This window comes from Phalaenopsis equestris, unplaced genomic scaffold (genome assembly GCF_001263595.1).
Source record: "Phalaenopsis equestris unplaced genomic scaffold, ASM126359v1 Scaffold000002, whole genome shotgun sequence".
NCBI lineage: Eukaryota > Viridiplantae > Streptophyta > Magnoliopsida > Asparagales > Orchidaceae > Phalaenopsis > Phalaenopsis equestris.
Genome location: NW_018164444.1, coordinates 81,366,713 through 81,389,457, shown reverse-complemented (window position 1 = coordinate 81,389,457; position 22,745 = coordinate 81,366,713). Strand labels below are relative to the sequence as shown.

Below are 22,745 nucleotides of genomic sequence, written 5' to 3'. Positions count from 1 at the left end.
ACCTTACAATTTCCACATTCCACTTTCCACTTTCCACTTTCCCTTCCCGAATCTGGGCTCCTTGCTCTTTCCCATCTCTCTCTTCCCCATTACTCATTCAGCCTGCTCGCCGGAACCCAGGGTCTTGGCGATGGTGGACGAAGGATTTAGGGCTTTGGATGAGAAATCCCTTATCGAGTATATCAGGGCCACGCCTGCTGTTTTCTCCTTGCTTGGAAATGACCTTGAAGGCCTCACTGTCAAGGAGGTCGGGGATGGCAACCTTAACTTCGTCTACATCGTCATCAGCTCCTCCGGAGGATCTGTCGTCATCAAGCAGGTGTACTTCATTCCTTCTTACTTCCAATGCATTTGCGTGCTTTGCAACCAAATTATTACTGTAAATGGAAGCATTTGAATGTTGTTTCTATAAAAATGCTTGTGTTGTTACACACTAAATTTCTCACGGATACTCCAATATTGATGATACGATGTGTTCTTGAGATGTAAGGGTTGCTAATGAGTATTACAGCTAGGACTACAAGATAAATACTTTTTGTTACATATGGTGTTGATTCTTGTTTCAGATTGTTGGATTTGATTTCATTCTGCAAATTATCATATTAATAGGATTGCCCTAGTTTGGTATTATTCTTTTTGAAAAAGTCCCTTTTCCTTGCTGCAAGAATAGAGACCACAGTCATGTATAATTGTTGTCGATTGAGTCGAGGAAAAAATCCATAAATCAATAGTAGAAACTAAGTTTGAATCTTATATGGATCCAAGAGCATGCACATGATTTTTTTTTGTTGGTTTTGTTGATTAAAAAAAATTATGTTGATTAAAAAAAATTATGTGGCTGAGTCAAGCTAACAACTAAGCTGCAATAGGTTCAGAATAAAGATTTGGGTGAGTTGAACCCATGTTAGGATCTGGTGGCTGAAAAAAGTTTGGACAATATGACATGCATTAACGTGGGCATTCAAACAAACAAATAGAATGAACATGCAAAAATTTCTTTAAATTCTTTTATTTCTAATGGTGTTGTCCTTGAAGAAATAATTGAGGAAAAAAAAACACAAACTTATTATTTTCAGCTCCTTTAGTATGTTGGAAGATTGTCTCCTTCTATTTTCCTAATTGATTAATTGAGAAAAGTGTCAAAGTAGTCTCCCCGACTCTTTGTTGGTGTCATTTCAATTCCAGAGTTATTAAAAGTGTCAATTTAGTCCCCATGCTTTTAATATGGGTTAAAATTGTTCTTACAGAAGACTATTTCAGCCCCAATTTGAAGAGTCTAGGGACAAATTTTGCACTTTTGTAGACTTTGGGACTAAAATGGTCTCATGTAAATAATTAAGGGACTATTTTTGGCATTCTACATTTCACTAATCAATTCTATTCTATTTACATAGAACTAAAAATGCTATTGTTAATATATTTTAAATGATGATTCAGGCTATTCCATATATTCGTTGCATTGGTGAGTCATGGCCAATGACAAAGGAGCGTGCATATTTTGAGGCATTAACCTTGAGAGAGCATGGCCGTCTATGCCCGTCTCATGTTCCAGAAGTTTATCATTTTGATAAGCCCTTGTCTTTGATTGCTATGCGCTACTTGGAGCCACCACATATTATTTTGCGGAAAGGATTGATTGCTGGAATTGAATATCCATTGCTTGCGGAACATATGTCGGAATACATGGCTCGAACGCTGTTCTTTACGTCTCTTTTGTACCGTTCTACATTTGAGCATAAAGTTGAAGGTAAATCTTTCTTATGCAACATTGTACAACATGTTGAGCATAACTGATCAATATTTCATGCATCCTACATTCATTCATTTTGTTTTATATTTCAAAAAATTTGGTAAGGTATTAACTATTGGTTTCTTGTTTTTTTTTTCCTTTTTTTTAATATAGATTCCCCAAATTATCTGCTTAGTATTGCATATTTATGGTGTGCCAATTTTAAAACTGTTTTCTAAATTTTATGAATTTTTCTTACCTAGTTGTTACCTAATTAGACAACATTAATGTGATAGGTGTAATTACAATTTAATGGCTATGTTAAAATTTATGGAAGATTTACATACATGCCACTAATTTTCATGTATTTACATATCTAACACCAAACTTCAGTTTTTACATTTTCCACCTTACCTATGCATCAAAATGTGTATTTCAATTTTCAAAAGCTATAATAGTGGTATTTTTATGTGATATGAATGATTTGTGTGGTATAAATGTAAATAGCAAAGTTTAGGTATTAGATATATAAATACATAGGAATTGGATGGTATGTATGTGAATACGCTTAAATTTATTTGTCAATTGTTAATCCTTATTTTTGTTTAAATATATATTCCTCTAAAGATATTTTATATATCTTCTAATTAATGAGCATATCGTAATGGTCTTATATGAGTTTGTTTTACTAGAAGTTGCAACTTCTTTACATTGTAAATCTTGTATTAATGTTCCACTTGTTTTCTATTAACTTAAGGTGTAATTTACTCTAATTATTTTTTATTTATGCGTGCCTTTTATATATGAAGTTTTCATGCATTTAAAAACTCCCAGTTGACCCCATATGATCACATTTAACCCAATCAGACTGGACCATACATTTAGGCTATGCTCTAATGTTTCTAGTTTACTCTTTTGTTAAATCAATTGAGCAACTTGATTAGCCCGGAGTACAAGTTTAAGTAAAAATGGAAGAATGAGAGAGAGGAACAAAGATGAATTTGTTAAGTGCCTCTTACGAACTAGGAATTTATGTGTTGTGGCAGTATAATTTCAAGCTGGAGCTGTTGTAAACAGATTATATTTATCTAAATGATCCAGATATATTCACAACTTGGTTTAAATATGATATTTAAAAACATATCAAACTGATAAATACAAATCATAACCTTGCAATTAAATCAAAAAGTATATTAGCTACATTAAAATATAACAATCACCTTTTAGGCACCCTAATCAGTTTAAATTATTATATGGAAGTTAAGAAAAAAAATTGATAATGCTTTCTTATACCTATGCCTATGTCAAAATCATAATCATTTGGATGCCTTAGGTGGTAATACTGATGTATGATGATAATAACCAATCAAATACAAAATAATATTTTTATAACTAATTCTCAGATGTGAAAATTTAAAGCTAGAAAGTATGAAGTATGAAAATGAAATTATTAGCCAAACCGCTTAAATGATATATAGTGCGTTGACCTATCAGAAAACAGATTGAACTTGTTTGGTTGTATTTTTCAGAAAGCAGAAGTATATGTGAAGGGCAACTAGAAAGGATTGCTAAGAAAAGTGAATAATCCATAACTTACAAGGTTGAAATGCTTCGAATTTTTAACTTAGGCAGAGTTAAAACTTAATGCATCTCTGGACGAAATGCAAACTTCGAAATAATTATAACTAAGTTGTTGGTACCCAATGACATTCTAAAAGCCAATAAAAAATATTTGGGTAGCAAATTACTCACTTTCACCCATTTCCTTTAGAAGAAATAACATTCCCTGTTGGTTGGCTATTCTAATGCTCTGTATCGTACCTTTGAATTTCTTTTTAAAATGCTACATAGTTCTGGAGAATGTTTTGTGAGTGAAAACAGTGGAAAAATATAAGGGCTTATTCTTATTGATGCAAAGAGGAGTATGAATACCCATTACAGGACTTACTGGTAAGGAAAACAATAAAAACAAAATATAGTAGACAAGGAAAGAAATAATAACAAATATAAGGGGCAGCTAATCTATCTAATTAATGAGAGAAATAAATAGAGATTTATAAGATCCCTCATATAATTTATAACCCTTTAAATATAGAGTTACAACAAATATGTAATATAATCATAATTATTTACGAGATCTTTTAACACTCCTCCTCAAGCTGACATGAAGATGTTACTCATAGCAAGCTTGTTAACTAGATTCCCATGTTACACTTTGTCAAGACCTTTTGTTAGAATATCTGCTGTTTGGCTAGCAGTGGGCATGTAGGATATACATATCACACCATTATCTATCACACCATTATACATATCACACCATTATCTATCTTCTCCTTGATGAAATATTTGTCAACTTCTACATGTTTTGTTCTGTCATGTAGAACTGGATTATGAGCTATAGAGATTGTAACCTTGTTGTCGCAGTAAATTTTAATAGGTGCTGACATAGGAATCTTCAACTCTTCATAGAGTCTATGTGCCACTGAGCGGAATTTTGCTTCAGCACTATTTCTTGCTACCACACTTTGTTTTTTACTTTTCCAAGTAACCATATTTCTGTCTACAAATGTACAATAACCTGATGTGGATCTTCTATCATTTATATTTCCTACCCAATCTGCATATGTGTAGGCCTCTATTAGAAGATGTTCTCCCTTTTTGAACAAAAGTCCTTTTCCAGGAGTTCTTTTGAGATATATCAAAATTCTGAATACAACTTCGAAGTGGGTAGGTCCAGGTGAATGCATGAATTGACTCACAACACTCACTACAAAGGCTATGTAAGGTCAAGTGTGAGACAAATAGATTAGTCGCCCTACCAATCTTTGAAAGCATGCTTTGTCCATTACCTCATTAGCTGCTGCTGGTTTCAACTTTATATTATGTTCAATTGGCATATCTGCTGCCTTGCAACCTGTCATTCCTATTTCTTTGAGTAAATCAAGCACATACTTGCGTTGATTGACAAAAATTCCCTCCTTGGATCTTGCAAACTCCATTCCAAGGAAATATTTTAGCTTTCCCAAGTCCTTAATATCAAATTCGGCTTCAAGTTTCCTTTTCAAGTTGCTAATCTCCAGAGGATCATACCCTGTCATGATTATGTCATCTGCATACAAAATCACAATGACTACTTTACCTTTAATGAAATGTTTGAAAAAAGAATGTGATCAGCTTGGCTTTGAGAGAATCCATGTCTCTTGATAATATCATCAAAACACTCAAACCAAATTGTAGGAGATTGCTTTAACCCGTAAAGGGACTTTTTTAATTTGCATACTTTATCTTTCCAAATTTTTCTTCAAATCCGAGTGGTAGGTCCATATATACTTCTTCTCGCGATTCTTCATTTGAAAATGATTTTTTTACATCAAATTGATGAAGTGACCCGTTGAAGTTAACTGCAAGAAAAAGAAGTACTCTAATAGAATTAATTTTAGCAACGGGAGCAAAAGTCTCTTGGTAATCAATACCATGAATTTAAGTAAATCCTTTTGCTACTAGTCTTGCTTTGTATCTCTCCACACTTCCATCAGCTTTAAACTTCATCGTGAACACCCATTTGCACCCAATCGTCTTATTGTCTTTAGGTAGATCAATGACTGTCTAGGTGTTATTTCTTTTATGAACATTTATTTCTTCCATCACAGCTAATTTCCAACTTGGTTCACCTAATGCTTCCTGAACAGTTCTTGAAACAAGCATATTAGAAATCATAGACACAAATGTTCTATACTTTTTTGATAGTTTTTCATATGACAAGTATTGTGTGATATGATGTTTCGTGCTCGTTCATATTCCTTTTCTGAAAGCAATTGGAAGATCAATATCAGGAGTGGAAGTAGATGGAAGATTACTCTGAGTTGTAGGACCATTATTCGACAAAGGTGATTGTACATCTGCTGAGGGAACAACTGGGGCTGTAGTAACTTAATGGAATTTCTTCCTAGTATAAACTTGTAGCTCATGTTGAGAATTATGATCCGTTGGAAGTACTTCTCCCCCTGTCTCTGAGAAGGTAATATCTGACAAAAATTGATTAGTAGTGCTGACCCTAGTTTCCATAAAGGAATGGGTAAAGTTTTTCAAAAATTATTTTCTTCAACTGAGTTCTCCCCCTAAAGAAAATTGTTTTGAAAAAAAGGGTGATGCTCGACAAACTTGACATCCATGCTCTCAAAAAAATTTTTTTTGATAGGGTCAAAGCATTTGTACCAATTTTTATTGGAAGTATATCCAATAAAAACACATTTTTCAGCTTTGGGATCAAGTTTTGAGCGAAACACATTTGAGACATGCACATAACAAACACATTAAAAAACTTTTAAAGGGAGATCAGCTGTTATCTTAGATGTGGAAAAATAATTTTTTAAAACTTGTAAATGTGTTTTAAATTTTAGAACTCAAGATGACATTCTGTTTATTAAATAACAGGAGGTAAGAAGTGCATTACCCCAAATATATTTAGAAACATTCATGGAAAACATAAGTGCTCTGTTAACTTCAAGAAAATGTCTATTTTTCCTTTTCAGCAATACCATTTTGTTGTTGTGTGTCATGATAAGTGGATTGATGCAGAATACCTTTTTTCCAAAATAAATATTCTCAAATATTTGTTGAAATATTCAGTCTCATTATCCGTTCCTAGAATGTCAATTTTTGTTTGAAATTGATTTTCAATCATATGGAAAAAATCTTTAAATCGTTGTGTCAACTTCAGATTTCTTTTCCAATAAATACACCTAACAAATTTTATGTGTGATCATCAATAAATGTTACAAACTATTTTTTTCCAGAAAGTGTGTTAACTTTGGATGGACCCCAAACATCATTATGCACTAAATAAAATGGTTTTGAAGCAGAATATGATTTTATAGGAAACGAAAAATGATGACTTTTAGATAAATTGCACGCTTCACAATGAAGTTTTAAACAATCAATACTTTTAAATAATTTAAGAAATAAAGATTTGAGATATGAAAAACTAGGATGTCCTAATCTTTTATAACATAACATAATTTGATCATAGTCAAAGCTTGAACTTGTACTACCTAATCTATGAGCTCTTTTATTTGCAGAATCAGTTCCATCATGGTAGTACATGCAAGTTTTGTAACAATTTGCTAACGGAAAGAAGATTATATGTAAGTTTTGGAAGACAGATTTCAAATAGATTTTTTTCTGAAATTTTAATTTTACTTTTCCTGCAATAGGTGAAAACTGTCATCAGCTATTCTGATTTTTTCGGAACCGGAACATGGATTATATGAATCAAATAATTGAGAACAGCTTGTCATATGATCAGATGCTCCTGAATCGATGATCCAAAGAGTGTTACTTCCTAGAACAGATAAAGCTAAAGGATTATTATCTGTTTGTGCTATAGAACCGATAGGAGCATTAAATGATGAGTAAGATTTCAGCAGTTTAAGAAGATGACTTAAAAGAAGATGACGACTTAATTGTTCTTTACTAATTTGGGTTGACTCGGCCATATTTGTTGTAGGTGTGCTATGTTCACCAGATTTTTTTCCTTTACCATTAGGTGGTTTACCATGCAACTTTCACCATTTTTCGCGAGTATGGCGTGGTTTTTCACAGTAGTCACATCGTAGGTTGTTTTTGTCCTCTACCTGCTGGTTGTGAGAAGTTTTCCTGCTTGAGCTTCAGAAATAGCCAGCGCTAATCCTTCCACGGACACGGTTGAACCTGCAGTCTTCTTCCCCAATATCACACGTCTCTGACTCTATTCTCTCCTTACCTCCGCAAAAACTTCACCAATTGGAGGCAAAAGATTTCTTCCATATATTTGGCCACGAACCTCATCATATTCAACATTTAGCCCTGCAAGAAATTTGAAGCTCCGGCCAGTATCCACTATCTTCTTGATCTTCTTGTACTGGTTGCAGCCTGGTTGCAGCCATCGTTTGATTTCCACTCATGATCGTTGAATAAGTCCATGTCCTGCAAATTTTCTTAAGAGAATTGAAATATTTTGTCACAGAATTCTCACCTTGGCAAATTTTCCCAAGTCGTAGAGTCAGCTCGTAAACTTGGGATTAATTTCCAGGATCAGAGTACATTTATGAAACATTGTCCCATAATTCCTTAGTTGTAGAGTAACATAGATAATTTGCATTTATCTCTTCAGTCATGAAATTAACCAAGAATTTTTCGCATCCCAAATGACCTAAGTTGTCATTCACGTCAGATTGTTTAGTATCACCTATGATATAGTCAATCTTTCTTCTTCCCCGGAGATACATGCAAACAGATTGTGACCATCGAAAAAGATTATCACCATTTAGTCAGATTGTAGTGATCTGAATTGGATGATTTTCAGATGTATTTCTCTGAGGTTCAGACTGAGATGACTGAAGAGGCTGGCTTGTCTGAGACGTGACTTCAGACATTTTAAAGATGAAGGATGGTGAATTTGCTTGAGCCCAAGATTCGCCCCCTGAAGCAAACGATTATCACCTTCAGAGAATTACCGCCTTCGCGAGACAGGAAGAAAAGGGAAAGCAAAAGACGCCACAGAGGATCAGACGCTTGCTATCGGAGAGAACACAGCTCCAAGATCGAGAGAAGCGGACGAAGCAGTAGTCGAACAGATCGAGAGGCGAGCGGTAGTCCAGCAGCGAGCGAACGGCTTAAGCTCTCCGATCGAACAGCTCCACAATCGAGCGACACAGAGGAAGTAGTTAGGGTGTCGAACAGCTCCAAGATCGAACAACTCCACGATCGAGCGGCACAGATCAGGCGAACAACTCCAAGATAGAGTTCTCCAGGCAAAACAGATGACTATAAAGATTCAAATCCTAAATATTCGATGTGTCTCTGATACCATGAGAACAGTGGAAAAATATAAGAGGGCTTATTCTTATTGATGCAAGAGGGGCATAAATACTCATTACAGGACTTACTGGTATGGAAAACAATAAAAACAAAATATAGTAGACAAGGAAATGGATAATAACAAAGATAAGCGGCAACTAATTTCTCTAATTAAGGAGAGAAATAAGTAAAGGTTCCTAAGATCCCTCATATAATATATAACCCTCTAAATATAGAGTTACAACAAATATGTAATAATTATTTACGAGATATTTCAACAATAAGGAATTTTTTGGAATAAAAAAACAAAAATTCTCAGAGGATAACTTTTTTTAATCTTCTCATTCTTTGCTTTCAACTGTTTTTTTTTTGTACAACCTTGTTGTCCTCCTTCCATTGTAGTGAAATATTGGTTAACCCACGACTTTTGCAAATTTATGCAATATCACTTTTCATCAATGTAAGTTTATTAGGTTCGTCTTACTTTTCTTTTCTATCGTTTATTTGTGTTTTAGATTTAAACTTTCTAAGGAGAACATGACATTGATTAGTCTTATTTTGAAGTTTCTTACGAATATATTGATGCACTGGTGCAGTTGCAAAATATTGCGGAAATGTTGAACTATGTAGACTCACTGAACAGGTTGTATTTTCGGATCCATACAAGATCTCTCAGTATAACTGTTGGACGTCTCCTTACCTTGATCAAGATGCTGGGACAGTTCGTGAGGATGATATTTTAAAGCTTGAGGTTGCTGGTCTGAAGTCTATGTATGATGTTCATCCTAGAGTCAATTTTCTAATTAAGTTCTATAGTATTTGATTGTACTATATGTTTTGTAGTTATTTGATGTTATTTATTTAATATGATAGGTCTTATCAGCATTGTTTCATATTCTAGGTTCTGTGAGAGAGCTCAGGCTCTTATTCATGGAGATCTTCATACTGGTTCAGTCATGGTGACCACAGAATCTACTCAAGTAATAGATCCAGAATTTGCCTTTTATGGGCCTATGGGGTTCGATATAGGAGCCTTTGTGGGGAATTTGATTTTGGCATTCTTTTCACAAGACGGACATGCAGATAATGGAAAAGATCGAACAGTATGGATTGAATTAATCTTTAACAGGAGTTTTTTTTTTTTAATTCTTGTTCATTAGTTCAAAGTTTATTTTTTGTTTATAATTTGAATTAGGCCTTAATTGTATAACTTTTATTCTACAATTATCATGTTGTTAGTTACACTAATGCGGGAGGTTTCTGAACGTGAATAATTATTTGTATGTATACGTGATTATACGTTCTTTGAAGCATTTGATGACTTTGTTAAACAAATTTGACTAATTTTTTTGTCGCTTTTCAATTTTTTTCCAGTTAGTTTAAAGATATAGGCATTATTGATAGCTTGTGATGAAATTGTTCATAAAATTCCTGATGTAATGAACATGACAAACGAAGAAGGTGAAGGAGTTGCACGTATGAACTAAAACACATACTGTTGGTTAAGCTGCACAACAAGAAGGCATTTTAAAGTGCCTGTGTTAGCAACAATAGGAAGATGAAGCATACTGTATGACTAAAAAATAATTTGTATAGCTCATCGTTTTCTTAAAAGTCTATTTATTTCCGTATCTTGAGAAACAAAGAACAGAAGGCACGGGTGAGTGACGGAATTGGCTAGGCTGGTGGGGTTTTAAATCATGGATTTTTAGCCAGTTTAGCTTGTGTTTTTTGAGTTTCTTTTTTTTTTTTGTGTAATATTATCGAAAAATTGTTGTGTATTGAATTTATTTGAACCACTATTTTTTGCGTAATACTTTTAAAGTTGAATTTTTTTTTTAAACAAAATAACTGCAATGACTAAGAATATATCAAACTTTTATAGTTACATAGCTGCTTTCATACAAGTTTCAGTGGCAGCGTATGCAATTTGGTAGGAATTTCAAGCAGGCTTTTCAACCATTGAATCTTGAGTTCTTAATTTGCACTTTTATGTGCTCTTTGCAAGTACAGTCTTATGTAAGAACATAGAATGGTCGATGTAATTTGGGAATCTTATAAACGTGGACCAACTTGAACTGACCTCTAAAGCTTAGTAAACCGTGCATACATTACCGTTAATTTATATCTAATCTAGTTATTTAATTTATATCATTTTCCTTAACAAAAGAATTTCGATCAGTGTTTTCTCTTTTTTATTTTATTTTATTTTATTTGTTATTTGCTTTTTTGAACTTATGAAATGAGAAATTGTTTTTTATATAATGGAAGCTTATGAGGAATGCCACATTCCATAATGATTTATAATTTGTCTGATTGAACTGCTTCTGTTACTTTTGTTCTCCAGGCATATAAAGAATGGCTTCTTACGACAATAAAAGATACTTGGAATCTTTTCCGTAAGAAATTCATTTCCTTTTGGAATGAACACAAAGATGCAAATGGGGAGGCTTATCTTGCAGATATATACAAGAAGCCAGAACTTTGGTTCATTGTCCAGGAAAAGTATATGAAAGATTTATTTCATGATTCTCTTGGATTTGGTGCTGCTAAAATGATCAGGTGAATATTCCTAAGTGCATTTCTTTTGAAACCTTCATCACAGACAGAATATCTCTTATCCAAGAACAATATAGTATGTACAGAAATTTTTAGGCCTTGCTTTTCTCATACAATTGTCATTTAAAATTTGCCATTATTATGTTTTTCTGTGCGAGGCATGCATTTGTGAAATATACAATAGTTATGCTAGAGGCTAAAGAAATTTTGGCTTAGAAAACTATGTGGGTAATTGTTGAGAAATTAAGCGAGAAGAAAAACAAAATCGACACAAATCCAGAAGAACGCAGAGATTTAACGAGGTTCGGCAAAGATGTATAAGTCCTCGGTAGCAGAGCTGCGGTTTTCTTTCAATTCCAGAAAAGAGTACTAAATATGGGATACAACATCAAAATAGCCTAGGGTTACAAACATGCCGATATATAACCCTAGATAAAACCCTGGAGTAAAATATGTAATTCCTACATTACCCCTGTACCGTACCGCGAAGGCGTTTCCCCCGCACCCCCAACTCTCATAACGAAACTCCCCCGATTTGGATAGATTCTTCCGCTCCGCTTCGTTCCAACATCTATCTCTTATATGGTATATTAGTCATACCTAATAAGTCTTCACCTTGGCGAATATCCAACCTATCCAGCTCCTTAGGAGAAATACATCATGAAGTTTCTTATACACTGAAAGTGAGTTTCTCTAGCAACTGCAAATATTCAACAAGTCCAAGCAATGCAAGAACTTGTAGATAGTAACTGGCTTGGTCAACATATCAACTGCATTTTCATCAGCATGTACCTTCTGCAACAGTATCTCACCAGAAGCAATCAATTTTCTGATCTTGTGATACCTGACATCAATGTGCTTTGTTCTCGCATGGTACACCTGGTTCTCAGCCAGATAAATAACAATCTGACTGTCACAATGCAACTGAACTCCACCTTGCTTAACGCCCAGTTCCTTTACTAGCCCAACAAGCCATAAGATTTCTTTTGTAGCTTCAAATACTGCCATGTACTCAGTTTCAGTTGTAGATAATGTCACAATAGATTGAATTGTTGATTTCTAATATATAGGCCCTCCAACAAGTGTAAACAAATACCTAGGTGTAGATCTTCTGTCATCCAAATCACCTGCATAGTATAGTCTGAATCAATGTATCTGAATCAATGTATCCCACAACTGAAGGATCATCATGCTGACTGCCAAAAATAATTTCATGTCCTACAATACCTTTTAGATACCTGAAAATCCACTTGAGTGCTTTCCAATGTCGTCTTCCAGGTTTAGACATGTATTTGCAGACTTGATTAATAACATGAGTCAAATCAAGACGAGTACTTAGCATTGCATACATCAAACAGCCAAATGCACTGACATATAGAACCTTTGTCATGTTTTCGATTTCTGTATGTTTTAGGACATTGTTCTGAAGAAAGCTTACCAATAGAGTGCTCACAGGCTTTGTTTTGCTCATCTCAAACATGTGCAACACTTTCTCAATATTAGCCTCGTTGAGATAAATATAATTGTCTTGAGCCACTATCTTGATGAATCTCCATTTCAAGAATATTATTTGTAGGACCCAAATATTTCATGTCAAATTCCTGACTCAATAAAACTTTCAAACCACAAACATCATTCATATTCTTTGCAGCAATCAGTATAGCAGCAATCAGCAATCAGTATATCATCAACATATAGTAACAGAAAAATAATAGAACGATCTTCAAGGTTCTTCACATAAACACAACAATCATACTCACATCGCTTCTAGTCAATTTGAATCATGTAGGAGTCAAACTGCTTGTACCATTGTCTTAGAGATTATTTCAACCAATACAACGATTTCTTTAATCTGCAAACCAGATGTTTCTGTTCAGGTTGACTGAACCCTTCTGGCTGCTCCATGTAAATCTGCTCCTTCAAATCATCATGCAAGAAAGCAATTTTAACATCCACCTGCTCTAAATAAAAATCCCAAATAGCTATTAATGCAAGCACTGCCTTGATTGAAGTATGTCTGACCACAGGAGAAAAAATTTCATCATAATTTATCCCCTTTGCTATGCAAATTCTTTTGCTACCAGTCGATCCCTGAACTTTTCCCCTTCTTTTTTTGATACTACTGGTTTTCTTTTGTTCACCCACTTGCACCCAATAACTTTCTTTTCCTCAGGAAGTTGAACTAGTTACCAAGTGTGATTTTTCTGCAAAGATTCCATCTTCTCAACCATTGCACCCATCCATTTATCTTTTTCTTGGCTAGTGATAACTCCTTGAAAAGTAGCTGGATCATCGTTGTTGATGAGAAGTGCACAAGAGACCAAGTCTTCATAACCCAATTATCTTAGGAGGTCTTATATTGGTGTGTCTTTATCGTCTTTGTCTTTCTCTGGCTAGATTGTAATTCTGCAGATCATCTAGAATGAAATCATCAGGTGTTGGATTTGAACATTCAACTTCTCAGTTGTTTTTGGATGTTGTTTTAAATCTATTTGCATTGCATCTGAACTGGAACTATTTTTTGACACCTTGTCTTGATTCTGCTACAACATAGACTGTTCATAAAAAACTGCATCTCTGCTGATCACCATCTTCTTTACAATAGGATCTCACAACTTATATCCTTTAATAAATTTCTTGTAGCCTAGAAAGATGTACTTCTTGGATTTTGCATCAAGTTTTGATCTTTCATCTCCAGGTACATGCACATAAGCAGGACAATAAAAAATTTGTAAATGATCGAAATTAACTGGATTAGCTTTCCATACATCTTCTGCAACCTTGCAACCTAACGATGCCCGAGGTGATCTATTGATAAGATAGCATGTCATTTTCACAATTTCTGCCCAAAAATTCTTAGGAAACCTTGCAATCAGTCTCAAGCATATTGTCTTTTCATTTAAGGACCTGTTCATCTTTTCTGTCACACAATTTTGCTGTGGTGTCTTGCGCACTGAAAAATGACTCTGAATCCCGTGCTCCTCACAAAATTTTTGAAACTGTGAATATGTACTCTGTACTCTGTGTCATTGAATATGTACTCTGTGTCATTATCAGATCTCAAATACTTGATATTTCTGTCAATTTGGTTCTCCACCTCAACTTTTCATAGCTTGAATTTAGAGAATACTTTAGATTTCTGCTTCAAGAAATATACCTAAATTTTTTTAGAGAAATCATCAATAGATGTAACGAAATACTGAGATTCTCCCAATGGCGATTCTCTTGTAGGGTCTCATACATCAGAATGCACATAATCAAGAATCCCTTCAGTTTTGTGCTTTCCAGTCATAAAACTGACTCTAGTCTGTTTTTTAAGAATATAGAATTTACAAAAATCATGCTTGCAGCTTTTAACATCATGCAACAGGTTTCTTCTATCCAATTCTGTCATCCCACGTTCACTAAAATGACCCAGTCGCATATGTCGTAGTTTTGTATTATTATCATCTGAATTCACAGAATGAACTACATCTACAAGTGTACTTCCTAACAGTTTTTAGTTATTACCTGCAGTTAACTTTCCTTTCATCGCAGTCAGTGCACCCTTAACAATTTTGATGATTTTTTTATCCTCATATGCTTTAGAAATAAAATCATTTCTATTTAAAGTGCCCATGAAAATCAAATTTTTCTTCAGATCTAGAATATATCTGACATCATATAATATTTTAACAATGTCATCATACATCTGAATTCTGACTTCACAAATACCAACAATATTGCAACATCTATTTTCACCTAAATAGACTGAGCTAGAATTAGTTAACTTGTATGAAGTAAATCACTCTCTGTTAGGTGTTATGTGATAAAAGTCTTCTGAATCAATAATTCATGCATCTCTGAACTGTGTTGATGAAACTGAAAGCGTATCGTCATCACTGCAATCTGAATTGTCACTCTGCACCACATTTACAAACTTCGATGATGCATCACGTTTCTCCTCAGTCTGCTTTTTCAGCTTTGGACAATCTCTCTTCATATGACTCTGTTTATTGCACTGGTAGCAATGAATTGTCTTTTTGCCTTTTGACTTTGATCTGAAATTTAGCCTTCCAGGACTCTCATTCTCTTTCTTCCTTCCACGATCCTAATTACACTTCACATATAAACTGTCGCCATGAGAGTTTTCCCTTGCATTCTGCTTCAACTTGTTCTGAGCCAACAATGTTGCAGTAATCTCATCAACTTTGATAGTTTATTTTCCATATGTCAGAGAAGTCAACAAGTGTTCATAAGAAGACAGTGAACACAACAAAATCATTGTTCGGTCTTCATCCTCAATACTTACATCAAGCTGTGACAAATCTGTGATTATTTGATTGAAGTCATTTACGTGCTGCGCTAGATCAGAGTCTTTTTGTATCTTCAGCCCATACAGCTTTTATTTCAGATACAATTTATTCGTCAGAGATTTGAACATAAACTGAGTTTATAATTTTTTTTATATCTCTTATGAAGATTTTAGATTCATCACGTGATACATAACCCTATATGTCAAACATAAGTGTATGGTTGTTGCCGCTCGTTGTTGCAATTCTTCTCAATCTTCATCCTCCATGACATCTGATTTTGTTGCCCGCAAATCCTTCAAGATTCTCTGTTGTGCCAACAAATCTTTTACAGTTGTTTGCCACAATCCGAAATCATCCTCCATGACATCTGATTTTGTTGCCCGCAAAACCTTCAAGATTCTTTGTTGTGCCAACAAATCTTTTACAGTTGTTTGCCATAATCCGAAATTACCAGTTTTATCGAACTTCAACACCTCGAATTTTGCATCAGAAATTGTCATTTAAAATTGATATGAAACGAACTCTTCTGCAAATTCCTCTGCTAAATTTAAAAAATTGTTGAAGCGAGACATTACTGTCTCTCTTAATTAAGTTTGCTTGAAACAAAAACTTTCTTGCTCGAAATCATTCCCTGTTTCTTGCCTTTTCTGCGTACTACAATCTCGGCGCCTCGGGAATTTCCTTTTTCGCGGAAGAATTTCCTCCACAGCCGCCTCCAGCATCCTCAACTGAAAACTGGAGACAATTAATAAGATACTATATACAAATAATATCACACAAAAAAAAAATGAAGAGGAACATTATTGTGAATTACCAAAGAATGAGTAACATAAGCATATGTGATACTTTGGTTCAATCGAGATGTATAAAGGCACGAAGTTTGATGAATGATGCTAGTTTTAAGACAGACAAATTGAGGTTGTGCATCTTCAGTAGGATTAATTTGAATTTTATTTGTAGTTGAAAATTGAATTTTATTTATTGATAAAAAGAGTGGAAGTCAGAGAAAAGCCGATCCATACATTTCAGCAATTGTATCAAGTAATATGAGCATGATCATTAATGAAGATAATAAAATTTTTAAATCCTAAATATGGATAGGAACAAGTCTAGGATCTCAAATATCATAATGGACAAACTAAAATAGGACACTATTTGGACTTGTAAAAAAAGGGACAGGTTTATAATGATGTTTATCAAATTTATAAAGTTTATGTTCAAACTTATTAGATATAATAGAATGGTAACAAAATTTTAAGTAATGCAGTGGAGGATAACCAGATGATAATGTCATGGATATGTAGTGATGGCATATAAGAAAGTAGAGGGCATCAAGTTTGTTGAGTAATAAGCCCTTATAGCTTCAATACCTTGGCCAATTATCTTCTCCATTTTGATACCATGAAAAACACAATGGAAATATAAAAGGTTAAAGAGCAATTATAAGATTTAATTAGATAACGATATATGATAAATTGATGGAAAACTTTATTACATATAACGCATTTTGGAGAGAGAAATCTTAGTATTGAGATAGTTTTAGGAAACAATCTCGTGAAACATGACAATGGGATACTTTTTGGCACCCAATTAAGAATCACATAATCCTATGTTTGTTCTTTAGAGAATATAGTGTTATCATTGAGAGGATATTGATAAGCCATAACACCACTTGAGATGTCAAAGGTGAGAATGAATTCGAACTATTGAGAAGTGGTCCATGAAGAGTTCTGTCCTAAGTAGTTGGTGAGGGGTGAACGAGAAAATAAACACATATAGTAGCATGTACAATCCTGAGAATAGGCAGAAGGTCACTAGTGAGCTTGAGAGTAGAAGTTTAGATGGAGTTTAAGTGCAATGTAAAGTCAAACAAGCAAGCATCATGAAAGCAAGTGAGCAAGCATATGGGAGGTGAAGCGGGTGTAAGGCTGAGGAGAGTATAATGGGTGAGAGGGCAGCACATGGCCATGAAGCAAAACAAACGGGGGATGAAGGCAAGCAACATGAGCTTGTGAGACAAGTTAAGCAAGCGAGCAAGTCGGTGGAACCGTGGTAAGTGCTAACAATGAGAGTTACTAAAGTTAGGCTGGGCATAGAAGCGAGGGCAGGTCGGGATTAGGAGGGGCGACAAATTGGTTTTTCTATTTTGATACCATGTTGGAATGAATTTATTTTTTGTGTTTATTCAGTAGGAGTATCTCCTATTTATAATAGTTGAAAGAATACAATATTCCATATCAGTAAATAAACATGAACCATCAGACATGACAATAAAATTTTTATAAGATAAATTATAATGCTACAACTTGAAAAAAGATATTAGGTATGAGGCATCTTAAATTTTAATGTATATGATTTCACATGTAGTTTTTGAGTAACCCAAACAATTTAATCATAATAAGCCTACACCAAGAATGAGTTTCAAGTCGGTCCTTTTCTATTGGTTATGAAGATGCTTACTAAAATGATATTTATGGTCAGACATCTTGGGGTATGCTAGTTGCAGATTGCATAGTTTTAATAGGTGATACCTTCTCAAAAGTAATCAAGAAGTTATAATGATGAAGAAAAAAAATAATAGATGTTAAAATGGGCAGTATAAATTATTATTACCGGAAGATTTATATATATTTAGGTGCAATATTTTTAAGCATGTAGGTTCAATCATTGAAAAATAAATGAGAACAATACTTATATAATTAGTGCTCAACGGTTACTATGGTGAAGTGCATTCAACGTTCAAAGCAATAAGGAAGCATCAGGAAATTCAAAAAGTTATTTTAATAAAGTTTTAATTAAATTGACTATGTTGTAGATGTGTTGGAAAACACACAAGTTGAGAATCAAGGTGATTATGGCTCAGTTGATAATTGTAAGACAATGTGTGATGAAATTAGGAATTAAAGTGAAAAGATTTTATTTTTGGGATCACATAAACAATATATATTGGTCTTAGCAAAAAAAAAGTGGATTGTATAATTGATTTAGGAGGATTAAGAGGAAAATGATTTGACCAAAGCTGACAGTTTTTCAAATGTGCAAAAGAACATAAAAAATAGATTTAACACCTAACTTAGCATCTCACAAGAATGTAAAGGGGTGGAGGATTTATAGAGCTGAACCTAATTAGTTGGGATAAAGGTGGATGATGGGATAATACTTAAGAACAATATTTTATTTTAAAAATGTTAAATTAATCTAAATTTATTTTCATTTTTCTTTTCATGAGAATCACAACGTTCTGAAGTGATTAATCATTTTGAAAACTAAAGATGGAGGAGTCGATGCTCAAATTTTATGCATTTCTATAAAAGCTTTCCATTTTTCCCTTTTTTTTATGTATTGGTAGCATTCTGATTGTTGAATGATGTGTGTGGAGTCTCTATCGTGGCTATGTATTTGGTTTAACCAAAGGTTTTGTTATCTTGTAGAAAGAGTTTTGACAGGTTAGTTTATGCACACTTACGCATATTAGGATTTCTTAAAAAATTTTACTTTTTCTTTGCATGTCTTATTACTGCTACTACATTTATATGCCATTATATATACTTCAAGAAGGATATAATTTTACAATCATGATCTGTTGAGTTTTGAACTACTATCAGAAGGTCTTTAATAACTGTACAATAATCATTTTCAAGAAAGTTGTAAGAAAAGAAGAAATGCCCTAAAGTGACATCTTCTTAAAGTAAGTTAATATAAAAACAAATCACAAGCATATAAAAGTGAGTGAACTTAAAGTATTCAAACAAAAATTATATGGACATGTTGTTTTGTACTTGGTATGAAATAAAGTTGTTGCTACGCTTAACGGTTAGTATAAGCTACTCTGAAAGTCTGTCGATATTGATCTTATTTTTAAGAATAAAATAGCTGAAAACATTACTAAACAAGATTTTCTCCTTAAAAGATTCCGACTTTGAATGTGAATGTTTGATAATAAATGGATGGAATATTATAAAGATGATTTATCACATGCCTACTTGCTAAATTGTTTGTTATGCTGCCTAACGTTGTTGGGATTTGGAAAATTATGGTGGTTACTAAGAGCAAAATATTAATTGAGAAAAACTAACTGAATATAGGGAAGTTGTAAATTATCATAGATAGAGTAGCTTAATAATGAATGGAATTGCATAACACAAGAGGCTTTATCTAGATGATGCAGGACAATAAATAGATTAGACTTATTTTTTTGTAGTTTCTCATATTTTTTGCAATGATCTACTTTTATGTGAATTTTTATGTTATAGTATGTGGTATACCTCTCTTCATAATGAGATTATGGCGTAGGATTTTGATTAACTATTGGTGATGGATGAAAGAGAAGAGTTAAAATATTACATGATTACGCTAGGATTATGATAGTTATAATGTATTTTTGGTAGAAATTATTTTTTCTTTGCTGTTTTCCATTCCTTCAGGCAAAATCTCGTGTTGATTTGGACATTATTTCTTACAATCAAAATGATATAGCATTCTTATTTTAATCCTTTTTTTATTTGAAAATTCAAGGTCAATATTAACTATAAATTATAATCCCTTTGTTGCTTCGAAATGAACAATGATAATTGTTATATGCTTATTTGAGGAATTAAAAGTCTAATTCCATCAAGGGTATTAATAAGAGATGTTAACTCCCATAATGTTACTTTTCTAAATACGTCCTTCTAGATTATTATTCGTATGTTTGAGAGTACTCAAGTGTTTAATGTTACTTATCTAAATATGTACCTCTAGGTTCTTATTCGTATGTTTGAGAGTACTCAAGTGTTTTAAGTATGGATGTCTTTACCCTCATGACGGCATTCAACCAATTATACTGTACCTTTCTTCTCCCAATTCCTTTTCAGCTGCAATCCATATGTTTTGCTCATTTCTTCATTATCTATATATCTACAATAGTGGTGTTAATAAATGCTTGTTTAGTGACCATCTATTTAGTAGTGACACTTATAAAAATGCATCGTATCTATGTCGGACATGTATCGAAAACAAACATAGCTTCGATACTTGTCCCATACTATAAAATATGTGTCTGAATTTTTTTCGGACCTGAACATGCCTTGGGCACACCTTAACATGCATCATATATGGGCTCAACACAATTTGGGAAAAAACAAGACACAAAAAATAAAAACTTATAAATATGCTCCAATGATACCTCAAAGTAGAAATAGTTTCCCTTCTCATCATGTCAAAGCTCGCTCTAACATTCGTTAAAATCAAACATCAAAGGCGCATCCAATATTCTTCAAAGTCGAATATCAGTAGTTCCTTCTTTGTTTGTCAAAGTTCAATGTCAAAGGTCAATTATGTATTCGTCGAAGCTGGGCGGTTTTCTTTTAAACAAGATATAATCATATGTTATTTTAGTAGTTATAAATGTCTATACTTATTTTAATTCTAAAAGTTAAATTTTAAATTAATTAAACATTGTGTAATCGTAGGATATTTTAAATTTTAGTAGACAAGTTGTAGAAATTCTTTTGATATATATTATATACCTAATTTTGAAAATTAATTTTTGTAAGTATGAGATTTGATAGTACAAATTAAATTTATAAAGCCAAATTTTATTATTGCTTATTTTATCTTGTGCTATCTTTATTAAACAATAAGGAAAAAATATATATTTTATACTACTAATTTATGAAATATAAAAATGTTTTCATGAATCGTCATTTCCTATATTTTTCAACTATGTCGTGTTGTCATCTCGTATCGTGTCATGTCCGTGTCTTCATGACTATTAAGTCTTTAATAAGTTGGTTGATTGCAAGACTTTATCTGTTTGTGTTTTTCAACTATGTCGTGTTGTCATCTCGTATCGTGTTATGTCCGTGTCTTCATGACTATTAAGTCTTTAACAAGTTGGTTGATTGCAAGACTTTATCTGTTTGTTTACACAGAAAAATATGTTTTAGAAGGTAATGATTTTTCTTACGCTTATTTTAAATACAGAAATAAATTCATTATTTTCGAGGGATTTTGAAGGACGGTGTTTAAAACCCATATTTATTTCTAACTTCAAACCAAATGACAAGATCCAATAAATTTATTTATTTCAAAAAATATTTTTAAATTTCGGACAATCAAATGAGGCCTAATAGATATGAGAATGCTAACATATATGCTTTATCAAATTAAGAATGGTATTCAAAGTGATTATTGCAAGGAATATGTGCGAGTAGCGAGCATTGAAGAGGAGCAAGAAAAGCCAATGAAGTGGTTTGGTTTGTGCATGCAGTAGTGTGGTTAGACTGATCTGAAAAAGTAAACTAAATACGGGCCAAGATAATATGTATTCTTTTTTTAGGATAAACCCCAAATAGCCGTTATATTGGTTTCACATGACTGACTTTTTGTTTCCATAATTAATGAAGATATTGCCTGATGCTTTTTTTTTCTTACCATGTTGTGTATGACAAATAGAGCTATGCGCAATATCAAAGCAGGAATTCAGTGGCTTGCTCAATTGAATTTATTCTAACAATACAAAATATAGGTATTAGTAATATATGAATCTTTAGCTATGCTTATTAATTATATCTATGCTTAATCATAATTTACAGTTGATAATTGATATACTAATAAATACCTATATTGATGCATCATCTCTTTGATAGTGCATTTTTCAGAGTAAAGTGAAACTTTGACAGTTTTTAAGGATATTGTAGTAATGCGATTACAGTTTCTAAATATATGATGCATGCATCATGCTCATTTATGTTGAAGGTTTATTTTTAGCAGCATTTACATACTACCACCCAATTCGTATGTATTTACATATGTAGCACCTAAATTTCACCTTTTAAAAAGTGAAATAAACCTTTTCATGCCTAGATATATGTTCATGCCTAGATATATGTGTATATGTGTGAGAGAGAAAATTGAAATACATACAAGAATTGAGTAGTATGTATGTAAATCTTCTTTATTTTAAGTCAGTTTTACAAAATTGAAGTTTTATTGTTTCAGGAGGATAGTTGGGGTAGCTCATGTTGAGGACTTCGAATCAATTACTGATGCCAAGAGAAGAGCAGATTGTGAACACCGCGCTCTAGAATTTGCTAAAATGATTCTTAAAGAAAGGAGGCGTTTTGACACAATTGAACAAGTCATATCTGCAATCGGGAATATCTCTTCGTAATCGGCTTTATTACGGTGTTTGTGAAATTTGCCACTCGTCTATCAGTGCAGTTAATTAGAACCGAACGAATGTTTTATCTATGTATTCCCGGACAAAATGCGGTGCCAGGTTTGAATAAATTTCACTGCTTCTCTCGTTAAAAGTTAAAAGAATGTAAATGAGATGTTTCATG

The 22,745-nt window shown here is 33.2% G+C and overlaps 1 protein-coding gene across 1 annotated transcript; it reads left to right on the top strand.

Annotated features, from left to right (window-relative positions):
• Positions 1-22,715, top strand: LOC110027954 (methylthioribose kinase). Its single transcript, XM_020729619.1, has 6 exons — positions 1-319; positions 1,438-1,747; positions 9,163-9,337; positions 9,468-9,669; positions 10,914-11,128; positions 22,402-22,715. Exons 1-6 carry the CDS (start codon positions 131-133, stop codon positions 22,571-22,573), a joined length of 1,263 nt encoding a protein of 420 aa, XP_020585278.1. The 5' UTR covers positions 1-130; the 3' UTR covers positions 22,574-22,715.
• The last annotated feature ends 30 nt before the right edge of the window (positions 22,716-22,745 follow it).